Source organism: Zingiber officinale, chromosome 6B (assembly GCF_018446385.1).
Source record: "Zingiber officinale cultivar Zhangliang chromosome 6B, Zo_v1.1, whole genome shotgun sequence".
NCBI classification, from domain to species: Eukaryota; Viridiplantae; Streptophyta; class Magnoliopsida; order Zingiberales; family Zingiberaceae; genus Zingiber; species Zingiber officinale.
In genome coordinates, this window is record NC_055996.1 from 116948306 (window position 1) to 116965635 (window position 17330).

General features: G+C 36.3%; 3 protein-coding genes across 3 annotated transcripts; 2 read left to right on the top strand and 1 right to left on the bottom strand.

Annotated features, from left to right (window-relative positions):
* Positions 1–200: 200 nt before the first annotated feature.
* Positions 201–1047, bottom strand: LOC121989132 (17.0 kDa class II heat shock protein-like). Its single transcript, XM_042542999.1, has one exon. It carries the CDS (start codon positions 930–932, stop codon positions 462–464), a length of 471 nt encoding a protein of 156 aa, XP_042398933.1. The 5' UTR covers positions 933–1047; the 3' UTR covers positions 201–461.
* A 579-nt stretch (positions 1048–1626) lies between these two features.
* Positions 1627–6532, top strand: LOC121989134 (DEAD-box ATP-dependent RNA helicase 42-like). Its single transcript, XM_042543000.1, has 2 exons — positions 1627–6179; positions 6268–6532. The coding sequence occupies exon 1, from the start codon at positions 1719–1721 to the stop codon at positions 5082–5084; it is 3366 nt and encodes a 1121-aa protein (XP_042398934.1). The 5' UTR covers positions 1627–1718; the 3' UTR covers positions 5085–6179; positions 6268–6532.
* A 1964-nt stretch (positions 6533–8496) lies between these two features.
* On the top strand, positions 8497–16425 carry LOC121989135 (DEAD-box ATP-dependent RNA helicase 20-like). The gene is made up of 9 exons (XM_042543001.1): positions 8497–8688; positions 8772–9022; positions 9530–9709; positions 9802–9963; positions 11301–11455; positions 12289–12381; positions 12481–12566; positions 12642–12967; positions 16092–16425. Exons 1-9 carry the CDS (start codon positions 8633–8635, stop codon positions 16139–16141), a joined length of 1359 nt encoding a protein of 452 aa, XP_042398935.1. The 5' UTR covers positions 8497–8632; the 3' UTR covers positions 16142–16425.
* Positions 16426–17330: the final 905 nt, after the last annotated feature.

Consider the following 17330-nt stretch of genomic DNA (forward strand, 5'->3'; position numbering starts at 1 on the left):
ATTCGAATTCGGCTTGTTAAAATTCGATTACAATTATCGGCTAGTTACAATTCGATTACAATCTATAGTTTTGTTTTGGTTTCCATTTACAAAATAATTTTATTCACTTGAATAAATAAATCATACTGTAATGTACCACGAGATTTCGATCATTTCAAGAATCAAGAGCGTTTAATGGAAGGCTCAATCACATTCAGATCTGTAAGAACTCAATGCGAACAATCCTTAATTTGTTGGAAAACAGAGGGATGGGGATATTACTAAACCATACTGCGTTCAGGTTGTTACACACATTGCTACAAACACCACACAACTACGCTACGTTTTATTTGCCGAAGCATCGAGCTTCACAAGCTAGAACAAAAGAAAGACATCCAAAGCAAACATGGAAAATAGCAGCAGATCAAGTAGCAGATGGATAATCGCAGCAGGTTTTATATGATCAATCACATGATCACTGCTCACACGACCTTGACCTCGACGACTTTGGGCTTCTTGGGCTCCGGCGGCGGCACCTTCTTGACGGTGACGGAGAGGACGCCGTCCTGGCACACGGCGGAGACAGCGTTGACGTCCGCGTTGTCGGGGAGAGCGAACTTGCGCATGAACTTGCCAACGCGGCGCTCCATCCGCAGGTACTTGGCGTTGCCCTCTTCTTCCTGGCGCTTGCGCTCGCCGCTGACGACGAGCACGCGGTCATCCTCGACCTGGACCTTGACGTCGGTGGGCCTGAGGCCGGGCATGTCGACGACGAAGACATAGGCGTCGGGGAGTTCCTTGACGTCGGCAGGGGTGGAGGCCATGGCCTTGGCGTCGCGGACGTAGGTACGGGTGGGCGCGCCCATCGCCTTCTCCACCTCTTCGGGGACGTCGATCAGGTGTTGCAGAGTGGAAAGCAGAGGGCCGTCGAAACCAAGCATTCTCACGTCCATGGCCGTATGTAGTCTTTTCGATCGCCTTCTTGCCTTTGATTTCTCTTGATGCGAGTTGAAATTGGGACGGAGAGACGAGCGTTTTATAAGAGGGAAAGGGAGGAGAAATCGCTCCTCTGGAACACTCAAGAAGGAAATGGAAACTTCTTCGACTCGGCCCGGAAGTCTCTGGACTCTAGGGCACTTGTCCATTGAACTCTTTTTTTTTTGTGTTTCTTTTTAAATGAAAGCAACAATTGTTCGATTTCACAAAGAATAACAATATTAATGATTTTTTTATCATTAATTTTTAACTCGGCTTAATTAACTTTAAATATTATAATTTTTAATAAAAATATATACTTTTATTAATTAAATGACACCAAAATGTAAAAGAATTAAACGGTGAAGCAAAGTGAAAACAAGTACAAGCAAATTTTGGATGAACTAAAAATTTCACAAACTCTGAGAGGCAGAGTCCAAACTGTATCGTATTTCTAAAACTGAGAAAAATAGAAAATTTAAAGGTTTAAATAAAAATTTTCTGGAGTATAGGAGTTAAAATATAATTTCTATATCTAAATTATATATATATATTTTTATCAAGGATAAAGTATAATTTGTGAAAAATGTACTTTAGAAATTTCTAGGTGATAATTAAACATCATTTAGAGAGAAAATCATACTTGTAAAAAAATTTAAGGGGTGAAATAAAAATTAAATATTGAAGAGTAATTTAATTCGTTCGATCTGCTTCCTGTGCTTCCCCTTCTCTGCGGTTGCTAGGGTTTCGTCGTCGTGATCGTGATGGAGGACACGAAGCCGAGGAAAGAGTCTCGGCGGAGCAAGGAGGAGAGGAGCGGCGACCGGCACCGCGAAAGGGACAGGGACACGGACAAATACCGGGACCGGGAGGATCGCGAGAGCCGGCGTTCCGATCTGGAACGCAGCGTCGATGACAAGGAACACAGGCATCGTGACAAGCACCGGGAATCTCGTCATCTCAGGGAGAGGGAGAAGGAGCGTGCCAAGGAGAGAACCAAAGATCGGGAAGAGAGGGATAGGGATAAAGAAGAAAGGGAAAGGGAGAAGGAGGAGAGAACGAGGGAGAAAGAGGAGAGGGATAGGGAGCGGGAAAAAGAGAAGGCCAGGGAGCGGGAGGATCGAGAAAGGGAGAGGGAGAGAAAGAGGGAGGAGAGAGAGCGAGATAGGGAGGAGAGGGAGAAGGAAAGAGAAAGAGAGAAGGAGAGAGCCAGGGAGAAGCGGAGGGCTCTGGACAGCGACGAGGAAGAGTATGAACGGAAGCGGCGGCGGAGGGAGAGCTCTCATGACCGTGATCGGGAGAGGAGCAGCCACAGACACGGGGAGGGCAGCGAGGATAGTAGGCGGAGCCGGGCCACGGACAAAGAGTCTGATGTTAAGGAAACAAAGACCCGTGAGGAGGTACTTGAAGAGGAGCAGCGGAAATTGGATGAAGAAATAGACAAGCGGCGACGGAGAGTCCAAGAGTGGCAGGAGATGCGGAGGAAGAAGGAAGAGGAAGAGAGGGAGAAGATGGGCTCTGAGAATGGCAAAGAGGATGAAGCCATGTTGGGAAAGAATTGGACTTTGGAAGGAGAGTCTGATGATGAGGACGCTCCTCCAAAGTCTGATAAAGATATATCTGTTGATGGAGATGGTCTCAAGCTGAAAGATGGGAGCGATAATGATGCTATGGACGCCATGGACGAGGATGCTGCGAATGGACATATTGGTACTAAGGATTCTGAAGGAGGAAATGATGATGACGAAGATGAAATTGATCCACTTGATGCTTTCATGAACTCTATGGTGCTTCCAGAAGTCGAGAAGCTGCAGAGTGCTGAGATAGCTGCCAAGCCCCATGAAAAGAAAGGTATCATGACAAAAGCTTCTAAGGAAGCATTTAGTAATGGTGATCGGTTAAGAAAAGGTGAGAAGAATGCAATGGGTAGGATAATTCCTGGTGAGGATTCTGATTCTGACTATGAGGATCCTGAGAATGAGGAGGTTGCTCTTGAAGATGAAGATGATGAAGAGTTCATGAAAAGAGTGAAGAAGACAAAGGCAGAAAAGCTTTCTATTGTTGATCACTCAAAGATACAATATCCACCGTTCAGGAAAAATTTGTACATAGAATTGAAGGAGATCGCTAGGATGTCAACTGAGGAGGTTTCAGCCTATCGGAAGCAGCTTGAATTGAAGATACATGGGAAGGACGTGCCCAAGCCTATAAAAACTTGGAGTCAAGCTGGACTGGGTACCAAAATTCTTGATACAATCAAGAAACTAAGCTTTGAAAAGCCTATGTCTATTCAAGCCCAAGCTCTCCCCATCATTATGAGCGGACGAGACTGCATAGGAATTGCAAAAACTGGTTCAGGTAAGACACTAGCTTTTGTTTTGCCAATGCTCAGGCATATCAAAGACCAACCTGAGGTGGTGTCTGGTGAGGGCCCTGTTGGACTCGTCATGGCTCCTACCAGGGAGCTTGTTCAACAGATTCATAATGACATCAAGAAATTTGCAAAGCCACTAAACATCAACTGTGTGCCAGTCTATGGAGGTTCAGGTGTTGCTCAGCAGATCAGTGAGCTCAAGCGAGGGACTGAGATTGTCGTCTGCACTCCTGGTCGAATGATAGATATACTTTGCACAAGTGGTGGGAAAATTACTAACCTACGTAGGGTGACCTTTTTGGTAATGGATGAAGCCGATAGAATGTTTGACATGGGCTTTGAGCCTCAAATCACCAGGATAATCCAGAATACAAGGCCAGATCGCCAAACAGTTCTTTTTTCAGCTACATTTCCTCGCCAAGTGGAAATATTAGCTCGCAAGGTGTTGAACAAGCCTGTTGAGATCCAAGTTGGTGGAAGAAGTGTGGTTAACAAAGATATAACTCAACTAGTTGAGGTCAGACCAGAAAGTGACAGGTTTTTACGATTGCTAGAAATCCTCGGCGAATGGTATGAGAAGGGGAAGATTCTTGTTTTTGTTCATTCTCAAGATAAATGTGATGCTCTCTTTAGGGATTTACTTAAGCATAGTTATCCTTGTCTATCCCTTCATGGTGCTAAAGATCAGACTGACCGTGAATCTACAATATCTGATTTTAAAAATAACGTCTGCAACTTGTTGATTGCTACAAGTATTGCAGCTAGAGGTTTGGATGTGAAAGAGCTTGAGCTAGTTGTGAACTTTGACGTTCCAAATCACTATGAAGACTATGTTCACCGTGTTGGCCGAACTGGACGAGCTGGGCGAAAAGGATGTGCTATCACATTCATTTCACTGGAAGATGAACGCTATGCTCCAGATTTAGTGAAAGCCTTGGAACTTTCAGAACAAGCTGTTCCAGCAGATCTGAAGGCATTAGCTAATGCCTTCATGGCAAAAGTGAACCAGGGAACAGAGCAAGCTCATGGAACTGGTTATGGAGGAAGTGGTTTTAAATTTAATGAAGAGGAGGATGAAGCAAGGAAAGCTGCTAAGAAAGCTCAAGCAAGAGAATATGGGTTTGAGGAAGATAAATCTGATTCAGACTCTGAGGATGAAGGGATCAGAAAGGCTGGTGGTGATCTGTCACAAGCTGTAGTTTCTGCCCATGTTGCAGCATTAGCTGCAGTTTCGAAGGCTGCAAATACCTCAATGCCTACCCAGGTTGTCACCCCATTGCCATTTACTGCTGCCCTACCTTCTGCAAATCTTTCCAATGTAGCTGCTCTGTCTGCTGTTCCCCCTGTCACTGCTTTGCCTGGTGAGGCTGCTGCTAGAGCGACTGCAATAGCTGCTGCTTTAAATTTGAAGCACAATTTGGCAAAGATACAAGCTGAAGCTATGCCTGAGCACTATGAAGCTGAGTTGGAGATTAATGATTTCCCACAGAATGCTCGGTGGAAGATAACACACAAAGAGACATTATGGCCAATTTCCGAATGGACAGGAGCTGCAATTACTACTAGGGGTCAATACTTTCCACCAGGAAAGATTGTTGGTCCTGGAGAACGCAAACTCTACTTGTTTATTGAAGGTCCCACTGAGTCTTCAGTTAAGAAAGCTAAAGCTGAGGTGAAAAGAGTTCTTGAAGATTACACAGCTCAAGCTTTGAATCTTTCTGGTGCTTCCCAGCCGGGCAAGTATTCTGTAATTTGACAACCATGTTCGTTATTATCTATCTTGAATGAAGTTGGTGGGCCGATTGTGCTTAGGATTCTGCTTCCTCTTATGAATTTTGCTAGCATTTCGTTTAGACATGTACGGTATATTTATTCGGCTGTTATCTTGAACATGTCTGATTTTCTCATGGTATACCACCATCTTCCTTTTGGGGACTTGGTTTTTCATACTGTTATTTTGCTCAAGCTACTATACATCACATGTAATTAATCTCTCATCAATCCATTTCTTGCTTATGGGAAACCTTTGTTAGCTGCCTATTGTGCTAAGGATCAATTGTTGCTGGTACTTTAGCTTGATATCAGTTTTGTTATGTTGGCAATCCACCTTTAAAGGCTGTCTCCATATTTTGTAAAAACTTGATGCATTTAATCTTGGTAGCTTTTCTTTGTTACTTCTTTGATGTCCTTCAACCTAGTTGCTGTAAGGTTTTAGATGGAATTTTCTTTTTTGACGGTCTAAGCCAAAATATTTAGGTCTTATAAATCATCTCAATTAGCCACTCTTTTCTTGGGAACTGATTTGACATGACTGGATAACCAAATAAGTAAAATAAATAAAGAAGAATATATCTCAGAGTTGGTGCGTTGTTTGTTAATTTGTGACTAGTTGACATTAAAATCTATAGTCGGTTGGGTTTTATAATGCAGGTTATTTTTTGGCATAGCTGATACATTGTATTTCCACAATGACTACTTTGTTGAGGAGGAATTAAATATTATTCTTTTATATTCTTTGTCATTCTCCTTTGTGTTTGAGCTTCATGAAGAGTGTTCTTTGGAAGAGTTCAATCAATGCTTGCAAATATATCAGGAAGGAAGAATCTGGCGCTAAACTCAACTACACTTAAATAACTGATTGTTATTATTTCTCTATCTTGATGCTTGCTTTTAACAAATAGCTTGCTCTTGATTGATTTGGATGCCTCTTCATGACTCTTCCCCTTTTGATTATAATTTGTTTTCCTTTATTGGCATGAGGATGTCCTGTGCTTTCTGCTTGCACTTTTTCATGGCTGATCCTGCGTTTGCACTCAGCAAGTGATGATGGCTGACATTGACATCCAATTTGGTGGGACCCAATTCTTCATCTACCTTCTCATTGTGTTTTTCTTCTCTGTTATATCATAAAGCTTTCTAACTCAAACTTGTTCTTGTAGGTTTCTATGGGAATTGTAAGAATTTTATGATTCTCCAAGCACACTCAGTTGTTAGCTTGTTGCCCTCTTGCTTATGATATTGGAATTTAATATCTGTTGGTTTAATCTGTTATGTTTTTCTGTTGGTTTGATGTTTAGAGGTTACAAATGTAACACTCATCAAACTGAAATTTTAGATTGTGGTATGATATTTTGCACCTTTTACCACACGCATTTGGTAATTCTGATTCTCCAAATTTCTTCAAAGCTTGAGCATTGAGCAATACACTCTCGTATTTGGTTTTGATCGGTTTGTTGTGATAACTTTTGCTTGTATTTTCACTGGCATTTCAGTATTTCCAGTTCTAGAAATGATGCCAGCTATTGAGAGTTTATTTGGTTGTTTATCAATGTCAAGGTCTCTATATTTTTGTTTTTCTTAACATCTTGAAATGTATGCGGTGACTGGTCTTCCAGCCTGTTTGTTCATTTGTTGTTATGATGTATCTGATGGTAGTCCCATTTAGAGTTAGTCAAATTTGATTTATTCTTCTATTAAGATTAAGTTGTTACAAGGATTGTATTATGACATCCTATATCTTCATGGTAGTGCTGCTAGAGAAGTTTTTAATTTTCTTTTATTGCTTTAAGGAATCCCAACTTTTAAACTCTTTCACCCAAATGATGGGCTGATCAGGATTATGAAAGATAAGATTTGTAATGATCTTGAAAGGTAAAACTAGTTTATTCAAGAGGTTCCAAGTTTCTTGAAAATTTCTTTTGTTTTAATTTGGATGTTAAAATTATCTCCAAGTTAATCACTAGCCGAAATAGGCACATTAGTTGTACAAAGGTATGCCCTGATTATTTTGGATTTGACAAAGTTAGTCTATTGTTTTATCATCAATAATATTTAATTGTAATAAGTATTTTTGCATCTTTTTTCATTGCTTAGTTAATCTAACCTATCCAGATTATTTGAAAGATCATTGTTATTTGCATGTATTGCCTTCATTAATTGTTTAACTTTATAAACATTATATTACACCTAATTACTCTTGATTTTAAGTATTTGGTCTCCGATTTTTGTTTTGAGCTGTTTCAAAATTAAGAATGAAGATATAAATATTATTATCATTTTTTTTAGTTGGTATCATATATTCAACTTAAGCCGATAAATCTTGGGAGTGGTTTGCTCGTATGAAAATTTTTCATTGATTATTTGGATAAATCGGAAACTTAATGCGACAAATTTTTAGAGTGATTGGTTTGTTCATATGAAAGTTTTTTTATTGGCTATTCGAATAAATTGGAAAATCATTAGTCTAATGTTTTTAAGTTCTTTATTATGACGAATTCATCTATTAATTTGTTGGGATTGAGATATTTTTAGATGTATATGAAATTAAGAAAATATTTTACCATTGTATCATTATTTTGAGAGATATTATTATTTTTTTTAGTTAGACACTAAATATTTAATTTACATTGATTAATTTTAGAAGTGATTATTGAACTTATAAATTTTTTTTTTAATTATCAGGATAAATTAAAAAGGTTTTATAGTGGATGCACTATTAGTTTTAGTTGTTTATTAAAAAAAAAATATTAATGAATTTACTGGAATCGGAAGAAATCGTGTAGATTTTTGATAGCAGGAAAGAACTTGATGTTCCATCAAAACTGTTAGATTGGCAAAGTAAATATTTAATTTAAATATTCTATAATTTTTTTAAAAATTTTTTTTATTATTTATTCAAGTAAACATTTTAGAAAAAATAAATATTTTTAAACACCAAAATTAATTTTAGCACCCAATTCAAGCAAATTTTGGAATTTAAATTTATATTGTTTATTGAAAATCTTACTAAATTCAAATTGAGATTAAGCTTTAGTGATTGTATATGTACATGAATAATTTTTTTAAAAGAATAAATAAAATTTAGATAAATTAACTAATTAACTAATAAATTTATTTATTATTTACGAGATTAGTATATAAAAGATAACGAGATTTCATATATAATAAATTTATTATGTACTGGATAATGAATTATTAAAAAAACTTATATAATATATATATTCTTAATATTTAAATTAATATAAATGAGGTTTATGTATAAATACATAATTTTAGTGTAATTCAAAATCAATTCAGATGTTGCAATCTAGAAGATTATGGGCCCAACTGAATATTTGCTTTTCGACTAAGTCAAAATAAACATGGTTAACTCCTGAAGGCCCCCTTGAATGTTCAATTTCCAACTTCTCCCCTCGACACAAAAGCCCTATTTTGCTCTGCTCTATCTCCACCCTCCGCAGAGTTCAGGCGAAGCGACGACGAGATCGTGATCTCTTCAGGTTTTCTTAGAGCAACGCAATCGGGATGAGCCGCTACGACGGTCGCGCCTCCGACCCCGGCTCCTACCGCGAACGGAGAAGGTAATCCTGCGTCCATCCTGTAACCCTAAACCCAGAGAAAAATGAAACGGTGGAGTTTCATGTTGTTTTTCTGCCCGTTTCAGCGATACGGGACTGGGAAGCGGTTCTCAGAGCTACATCAGGGGATTCGAGTCCTCTGGCAAGCGAGACACGGGAGGCGCCGCGGACTTGGACCTGCTGACCCCCTTCGAGAAGAACTTCTATGTGGAGTCGCCCTCCGTGGTCGCCATGAACGAGGAGGAGGTGGAAGCGTATCGCAGGAAGAGGGAGATAACAGTGGAGGGTCGCGACGTCCCCAAGCCGGTCAGAGAGTTTCGGGACGTTGGATTTCCAGGTTCTTCTTCTATCCTACTAAATTAGTTGTTTGCTTTTAACTCTATTTCCAGTGTCTCTATCTACTGCTTATCGAGGACGACTAGCTATTGCTGAAATGATACTACTTGTTGCTCATTTACGCCTGCATCCAAAGGTGACCTTTTTTTTTTCCTCCCTCTGGGCTCTGGACCAATTCGGATTTTAAACTTACTTGATTGTTTCTTTTTTTATTCCTTTGTTGGATTTTGATTTCAGTTCCATACTGATTCTTGGAGTAGAAATTAATTTCACTCATCACCTCGTGGATTTTGCTTGCCTATTATTCAATTCTGTAGATTGTTTATGTTCTGTTTTCAATCTTTTACTAGAGTGTTCTTGTTGGTAGATAACTAGATATAGTTTGGTGTTTTATGAATTCATAACTCCATTGTAGAATTTGTTTGGTACATCGTTATTATCTAAGAAAGTTCTTCGCTTTTTTTTTTTTTACATTGGGTAACTTTATCTGTTATCAATGACTTTCCAGAATATGTAATGCAAGAAATAGAGAGAGCTGGATTTGTTGAACCGACTCCTATTCAAGCACAAGGGTGGCCGATGGCTTTAAAGGGCCGTGACCTCATTGGTATTGCTGAAACAGGCTCTGGGAAGACACTTGCTTATCTGTTACCTGCAATTGTCCATGTAAATGCACAGCCAGTCTTAGGTATAGAGATTGAACTATTTGTCTATTATTTGTTAACTACACTTCCTATTACTTATTGCGTATAACTTGTTCCTCATTTGTACCATTTTTAGCTCTTGGCGATGGACCAATTGTTTTAGTCTTGGCTCCAACCCGTGAACTTGCTGTCCAGATCCAACAAGAAGCAACAAAGTTTGGAGCTTCCTCAAAGATAAAGAACACTTGTATCTATGGTGGGGTTCCGAAGGGACCTCAAGTTCGAGACCTTCAAAAAGGTGCACATACATGACTTCACATTCTCTCTTGTTTTTATAGAAGATAAACTTACCTATACTTAATTGCAATTCACTAGATCATTTTCCCTTTAGTTGTTGGGAATATATTGGAATGCTATAGTTTCGGCTTTGGACTGTGACACACTTCAGTCTATATCCATTTGTATCTATTCTGGGAACATCAATAAATTTTAATTCTCTTAGATAAAAGTAGATTTCGATGCTAGTGTTTATGCTTTTAAGAATTTTTAAAATGCTCAATTACCTAGTCTATTCTATGGTTTTCGAGTATTGTACTAATTGAATTTATTCTTTCATTTCCAACAAATAACTCCTATCCTATTAACATTCATAAACGTCATCGTCATCATCATAACCAAGCTACCACAACTTGTTTGGGTTGTGCAAATTAGAAATCAATTTATCCTTTGAATTTTGAATTGTAGTTGAGTCTGGTAATTGTACTATTATAGGTGTCAAAAAGTTGGTATTTTTTAGTTTGGTTGGAATTTCTTTTAATTTGGTCAGAGTATTTTGTATATGAGTTGTTGGTAAGTGTAAACAATTTGTTTCCTAAGTTGTTGAGTCATATTAGTCTACTAGGTAATTCTTACCAATTTATGTCATTTTATTTCCAATTTTAGTTGGGTTGGAGCCTTTTAAAAGGACCGCAACTCCCCCCTTGTAATAAATCATGTATTCAATAATATGTTTTTTTTGATAAGTTTATTGTTCTCGAAGCTTGGTGCTCCAATACTTGTAAACTATAGCCACAGTTAAATTATGTGTTTACACTTTAGTAGCTTCAACACTAGTAATCTTATTATCAAACCTATCTTTTACCAAATAAATATGATTACTAGATACTCCACTACTCCAATATCTATTTGTATATAAATGTACCATCCTACTACTAGGTATCCCAGTACCATGCCATCATAGCTTAAATTGTATAAAACAATAATAAAATAAAACCAATATAATAAGAAGAAAAGAGAAGCAATTCAAGAGAAAAATTAATTGGAATATGTTATCAATGTTAAGAGGATATAATAAATTCAATGTAATTGAAAGGGTATGATTATGATTAATTCATGACAGATTATTGCATTAACTTAGGAAATGACCTCTTGTAAAGCAGGATAAAGTTATGTACAATAGACCCTTCCCTGGGTCCCCGCATTGACGGGAGGTTCGTGCACCGAGTTGCCTTTTTTATTGCATTAACTCTAATGTTGATTTTGTGGTTATTGCCTTTTAAAAATCTTTTAAACCTTTGCTTTAGTATGCTAATTTCCCTTGCAATTGCATATCTGGATAATGCTTTCTTCACTCAGGTGTTGAGATTGTCATTGCTACACCTGGACGTCTTATTGATATGCTGGAATCACATAATACAAATTTAAGAAGAGTAACTTATCTTGTTCTGGACGAGGCTGATCGAATGCTGGACATGGGCTTCGAACAACAGATTAGGAAAATTGTTTCCCAGGTACCTTTTTTTTAAAAAAAATTATTAGATTGAGAAGTTTGTATGTGGAGTTACTTCATTTTGTGTCAAACATTACAGATTAATGTAGTTTATTCCTCAATGGCTTGTAATGGCAATTTATCATCAGTTCTGTCTCAATATTTATTTTTTGAGAGGTATGCTTTAGTATGTAAAATGTAATGTGGCAAAATATAGGAATAAATTTGTTATAGTCTTGCAGGTATCACTATCTAGAATGAGTATGAACGTTTTCTTGTTTTCTCTTCTTAGCATTGAAGCTCATGGTCATGGCCTCATGGGCAACCTTTTATATAACTATGCTATCTAAGTTGGCTTGCTTTTCATCTTATCTTTTCCTCTTGGTAGTGAACCTACAGATAGGTAATCTTTTCTTTATAATTTATAATCAAACAAGTTGATTCTGGTAGTTTTTTTTATTGGAGTAATCACGTGTTCTTATCTACAATATTCTAGATTTGTTTTGGTTTATATCTTGATGACTAACACCAAGATATTAGCCGCATGTGTAGCTTTGATCAAGATGTGGTGCCGCTACTTTATTCATCATAAATCTCTTTATTGTGTTGAACTTACTGCAATCTCTAGATTCTCTACATTTGGGGTGAGCCTGAATGTCTTCTGTAAAATCACAAGTTGCCACAAGTTCTTGACCTGTTTAAACTAAAATACGAGCCAACACATTTATCATTCTAATATAGTAATATTGGACTTCTTAGTTAATCTAGTCATTTAAAGTTTAGAATTTCTCTAGAAGACTGAATTTGATTATATGTTTTTTATTCTTATTGTCACTTCCTCTTTCTTTATGGTAGATTCGCCCAGATCGCCAAACTCTTTACTGGAGTGCTACTTGGCCCAAGGAGGTTGAGCAACTTGCAATGCAGTTTCTCTACAACCCATACAAGGTAATGTATTGTTCTTTGTTGCTGAACCAATCAACAGTTGAATTCACTGTGCTATATTTTTTTGCTACATCTCATCGAATCAATTATCTCTTGCTTTAGGTGATTATTGGTTCTATTGACTTGAAAGCCAATCATGCGATACACCAACGGGTGGAGATTGTCTCAGAGAACCAGAAATATAACAAGTATGATGCATTTAAATCAATTGTTTTACTGTCATGGTGGTGGAATGACATGTAGATAAAAATTCCTTTTGTCAGATTGGTTAATCTGTTGGACGACATAATGGATGGCAGCCGAATTTTGATATTTATGGACACCAAGAAGGGCTGTGATCAGATCACAAGACAGCTACGTTTGGATGGTTGGCCTGCTCTATCTATCCATGGGGATAAAAGTCAAGCTGAAAAGATTGGGTTCTCAGAATTTAAATCAGGAAGAGTCCAGGCTAAAGGCACAGCATATACATTCTTCACTGCAGCTAATGCAAGATTTGCTAAAGATCTCATCAAGATTTTAGAAGAAGCTGGACAGAAAGTTAGTCCCGAACTTGCCAAATTAGGTCGTGGTGCTCCCCCTCCTCCAGGTATGTTCTAGACAATGCCCTGCTCATGTAAATCTTTCTGAATGCTGAACGAACAAAAAAGTTATATATTCTAGTTGGGATCTTTGCTTTTTTTAATTTCTCATTTACATTAGGTTGGATAAGAACAAATATTATAGGAAAATTAATGGTCTATGGTTTGAAACATGGAAGATAGGAACGCTCACTAATAAAGCAACGGAGGTAGTTGATACAATAATTAGGAGAAAAATTAATGTTTTGTGTGTGCAAGAGATAAAATGGGTAGGAGAGAAGGCAAAGATAATAGAGAATTCGGATTTTATGTTATGGTACACACGAAAGAGTAAAACAAGATATGAAGTAGGTATTGTTGTAAATAGTTCGCTAAAAGACAAAGTAGTAGTAGTTAGAAAGGAGATAGGATCATAGCTCTAACGGCGAAAGAAATTATTAATGTAACTGGCATATATGGATCTCAAATCGAATTTAGATGAACACACCAAATTTAGATTTGGGACGATTTAGATGAGGTATTATAAAATATTTTGCTAACCGAAATGATTTTAATATGAGGAGATCTAAATGAACATGTAGGAGTGAAAAATGAGGAATATAATAGAATACATTGGGTTATGAGTTTGGAACAAGAAATTAAGAAGGGAAACTATATTGGAATTTGCATATGACTTTATATTAGTTCATACATTTTTTAGAAAATAGAAGAACGATTGGTCATGTTCAAAAGCATAAATAATAAATCACAAATTGACTTTCTTATGATTAGAAGAATGCTAGAAAGATTTGAAAAGATTGTAAGGTCATTCCCGGAGAAAATTCAACTACCCAACATAGGTTAGTAGTGTTAGATATATGTTTCAAGCATAGTATCCATAGAATAAAAATATTTATGACTTTTAGAATTACATGATGGAAGTTAAAGGATACGAAACAAAACATATCCAAGCACAGGGTAAGATTATAAATATTATGAGAAATATATGGTGACTCGATGTGGAAAAAGATGATATCAAAGTTGAAAATAGTAGCCAAGAGTATACTCAATGAGTCAAAGAGAGTGCACCATCAAGTAAATAATTTTGGTGGTGTAATGAGAATGTACAGTAGAAAGTGAAGGAAAAATAAATAGCCCATAAGGAATTACATACTTTTAAGAACGAGAAAAATTAAAAAAATATATACAATAATCAAGAAAGATGTCAAGAAAGCAATGAATGAAGCTAAGAATGAAACTTTTCAACACTTATATCGAAAATTGGATACAAAAGAAGGAGAAATATACATTTATAGAATAGTTAAACCAAGAGAGGAAAATAAGAGATTTTGTCCAAATAAGATGTATTAAAGATGAATACAATAGGGTATTAGTAAATGATGAGGAAATAAAAAAGCTATGAAAAATGTATGTTCATTAACTTTTTAATGAAAGTTTAGATAATCAACTTAATTTAAGTAATTCAAATATGTATAAAAATTTAAATTTTTATCGTATAATGCAAACTTAAGAAGTAGAGCAAACTTTCAATGATGCAAAATAAAAAAAAAGTTGGAGCGGATGATATTCCGATAGAGGTATGGAAGTGTCTTGAGAAACAATGTATTGAATGATTCACAAAGTTATTCAATCTGATATTGAAATTAAAAAAATGCTTAATCAATGGAGGATAAGTACTCTAATTTCCTTATATAAAAATAAATGAGACGTGTAAAATTGTGCAGACTATAGGGGTATTAAACTAATAAGTCATATCATGAAAATTTGAAAAAGAGTAATAGAAAAAAAAAATTAAGGAAGGAAACCACGGTGATTGAAAATTAATTTAAATTTATTACTGGGGAGGTTGACAATAGAAGTTATACATTTTCTGAGACAACTAATTGAAAAGTATAGAGAATAAAAACAAGACTTACATGTGATATTTGTCAATCTAGAAAAAGTTTATGATAGAGTTTTAAACAAAATTATATGCAGAACTCTAGAAGAGAGAGGTGTTAGCATAATGTTTATTGAATTAATTAAGGATATATGTGAGGATGTAATGACAAAAGTGAAAAATTTATGCTAATTAATCGAAGCATTTCCCATAAAAATAGGGTTACATCAAAGATCAGCTCTAATACCCTATCTTTTTACACTAATATTGGATGAACTCACTAGACACATCCAAGATACGACGATGCATGTTGTTTGCAGATGATATTATTTTGGTAGATGAGACACGCGAACGAGTAAATGTTAAATTTGAATCTTGATGGGAAATGTTAGAAGTGAAAGGTTTTACACTTAGTAAATATAGAATATATGAAGTTTAAGTTTAACAATATTAGATGTAATGAAATAATTGTTAAGATAGAAGATGACGAATTGTCTCTAACTGAGAGTTTTAAGTATTTAGAATCGTTTTTGCAAAGGGATAGAGGGATTGAGAAAGATGTCTTACATATAATACAAACGAAATGATTGAAATAAAGAAGAGTTTCAATCGTTCTTTGTGATTGTAAAGTATCTCTAAGACTTAAAGGAAAATTTTATAAAACGGTAGTTAGACCTGTTATGTTATATGAAGCTAAATGTTGGGCTATAGCATGAGTAATAGATAAGAGTTGCATAGATGATGATGTTAAGGTGGATATACGGACATACAAGGATGGATAAGATAAGAAATGAGAATATTAGAGAAAAAGTCGGAGTTGCATCTATTAAGGGAAAACTCTTGGAGATACATTTAAGATGGTACGGACATGTAACGAATCAATAAATGTTCTAGTTAGGCGATATGAAACTATGATAAATATCTATATCAAACGAGGAAGATGAAGATTTGACAAAAAATTTATTTAAATATAAATGATGATTTAGTAGGGGATAGAGTAGAATGATCTTTATAGTCACTTCATCTAGTGAGATAAGACTTGACTAGAGTTGTTATCACATTACTTCTGAACCCCAACCTCAAACAAATCAGTTTGACATAAGTTAATTGTCGTTCTGCTGTAAATTTTAGTGGGATAACCATCTCGAATTGTCCATATTTCCACCAAATGCCTTGGTTGTTTCTCATTCACTGGACTTGTTTTGGCATCAAGGATCAATCAAAATTATGGGCTGGTTATCTGGTTTGTGCAGGTCACGGTGGATTCAGAGATCGTTATGGAAGCAACCGATCTTGGAGCTGACATTTGAAGGAAGAAAAGAGGAAATTGGCCGGTTAAATTCCAAGTAAGCGAGTGGGTATTCCTCACCTGCAATTTCTAGATCGGATAACCATACTGTATGAATAATTGTGATTTTCTAATGTAGTAGTAATAGTAGTTGCTCTTTTACATTGTCTACCACTTTCCTTACTGCTTAAAGGTTAAATGGATGTTTTTGTATTCGTACAAATACGTATTCGTACAAATACATCTTATGGAGAAGATTATTTGATGGATAAACAAGATGGATAAGCATCATTCGATAATATTAAGAGCTCTTGATGGACAAACTTTGTTATTTTATCATATAATATTATATTTTAAACATATGATTTTATTGTATATACAATAGAATTGTTAGGCCTAAATCTGCAGATAATAGTTGAGTATTTTGGATTTCTCCGGTATTGTTTTTCTGATTCTTCTTCATACTGGCCTCTTATATGGGCCGTTATATCTGAATTACCCTTGTTCCAAAACGAAATCTCTAGGTATGGAAATAATCCAAGTAACTGAAAGGATGAGGTAATGGAGTTTAACCAAAGTGATTATTCTTGTGGGTATGGAAAAAAAGAAGCCCCAGTTATCAGTCCTATAATTTTTATAGATCCCTTCAATTAGGTATTTTGATTTAATTCAGCCATCAGATTAAAATATTTTAATTATACAGCTTAAAATTCATGATAAACATTATGCATTGCATTGATAAAGGTTTTATGGTTTTTATATGAATGAGCGATGAGAAAGGCCATATGTTCTCTTCATTTATGTGGCAAAAGACGAAATCGTTCGCCCCTAACGTCATAGTCGTATCCGATCCAAGGTCATCATGAGGGAAGTAAATCACAGCATCCTGAGCGAGCATGTGACATGTGGGGTGAGTTGCACAGGGACTAGCGATTTACGCTCCGACTACCCTGAGTTTCGATGTTACGACTTCATGTGACAAGCATCTCATTATATATCAATTCGAATTACCCGTGGGATTATGTTCTCTTCGTTTCTACCTGCTCTGTGAGTTGCACAGGGACTGGCGATTTACGCTCCGACTACCCTGAATTTCGATGTTACGACCTCATGTGACAAGCATCTCATTATATATCAATTCGAATGACCTGTGGAATCATGTTCTCTTCGTTTCTACCTGCTCTAGTGGTCAAGCGATCCCTCG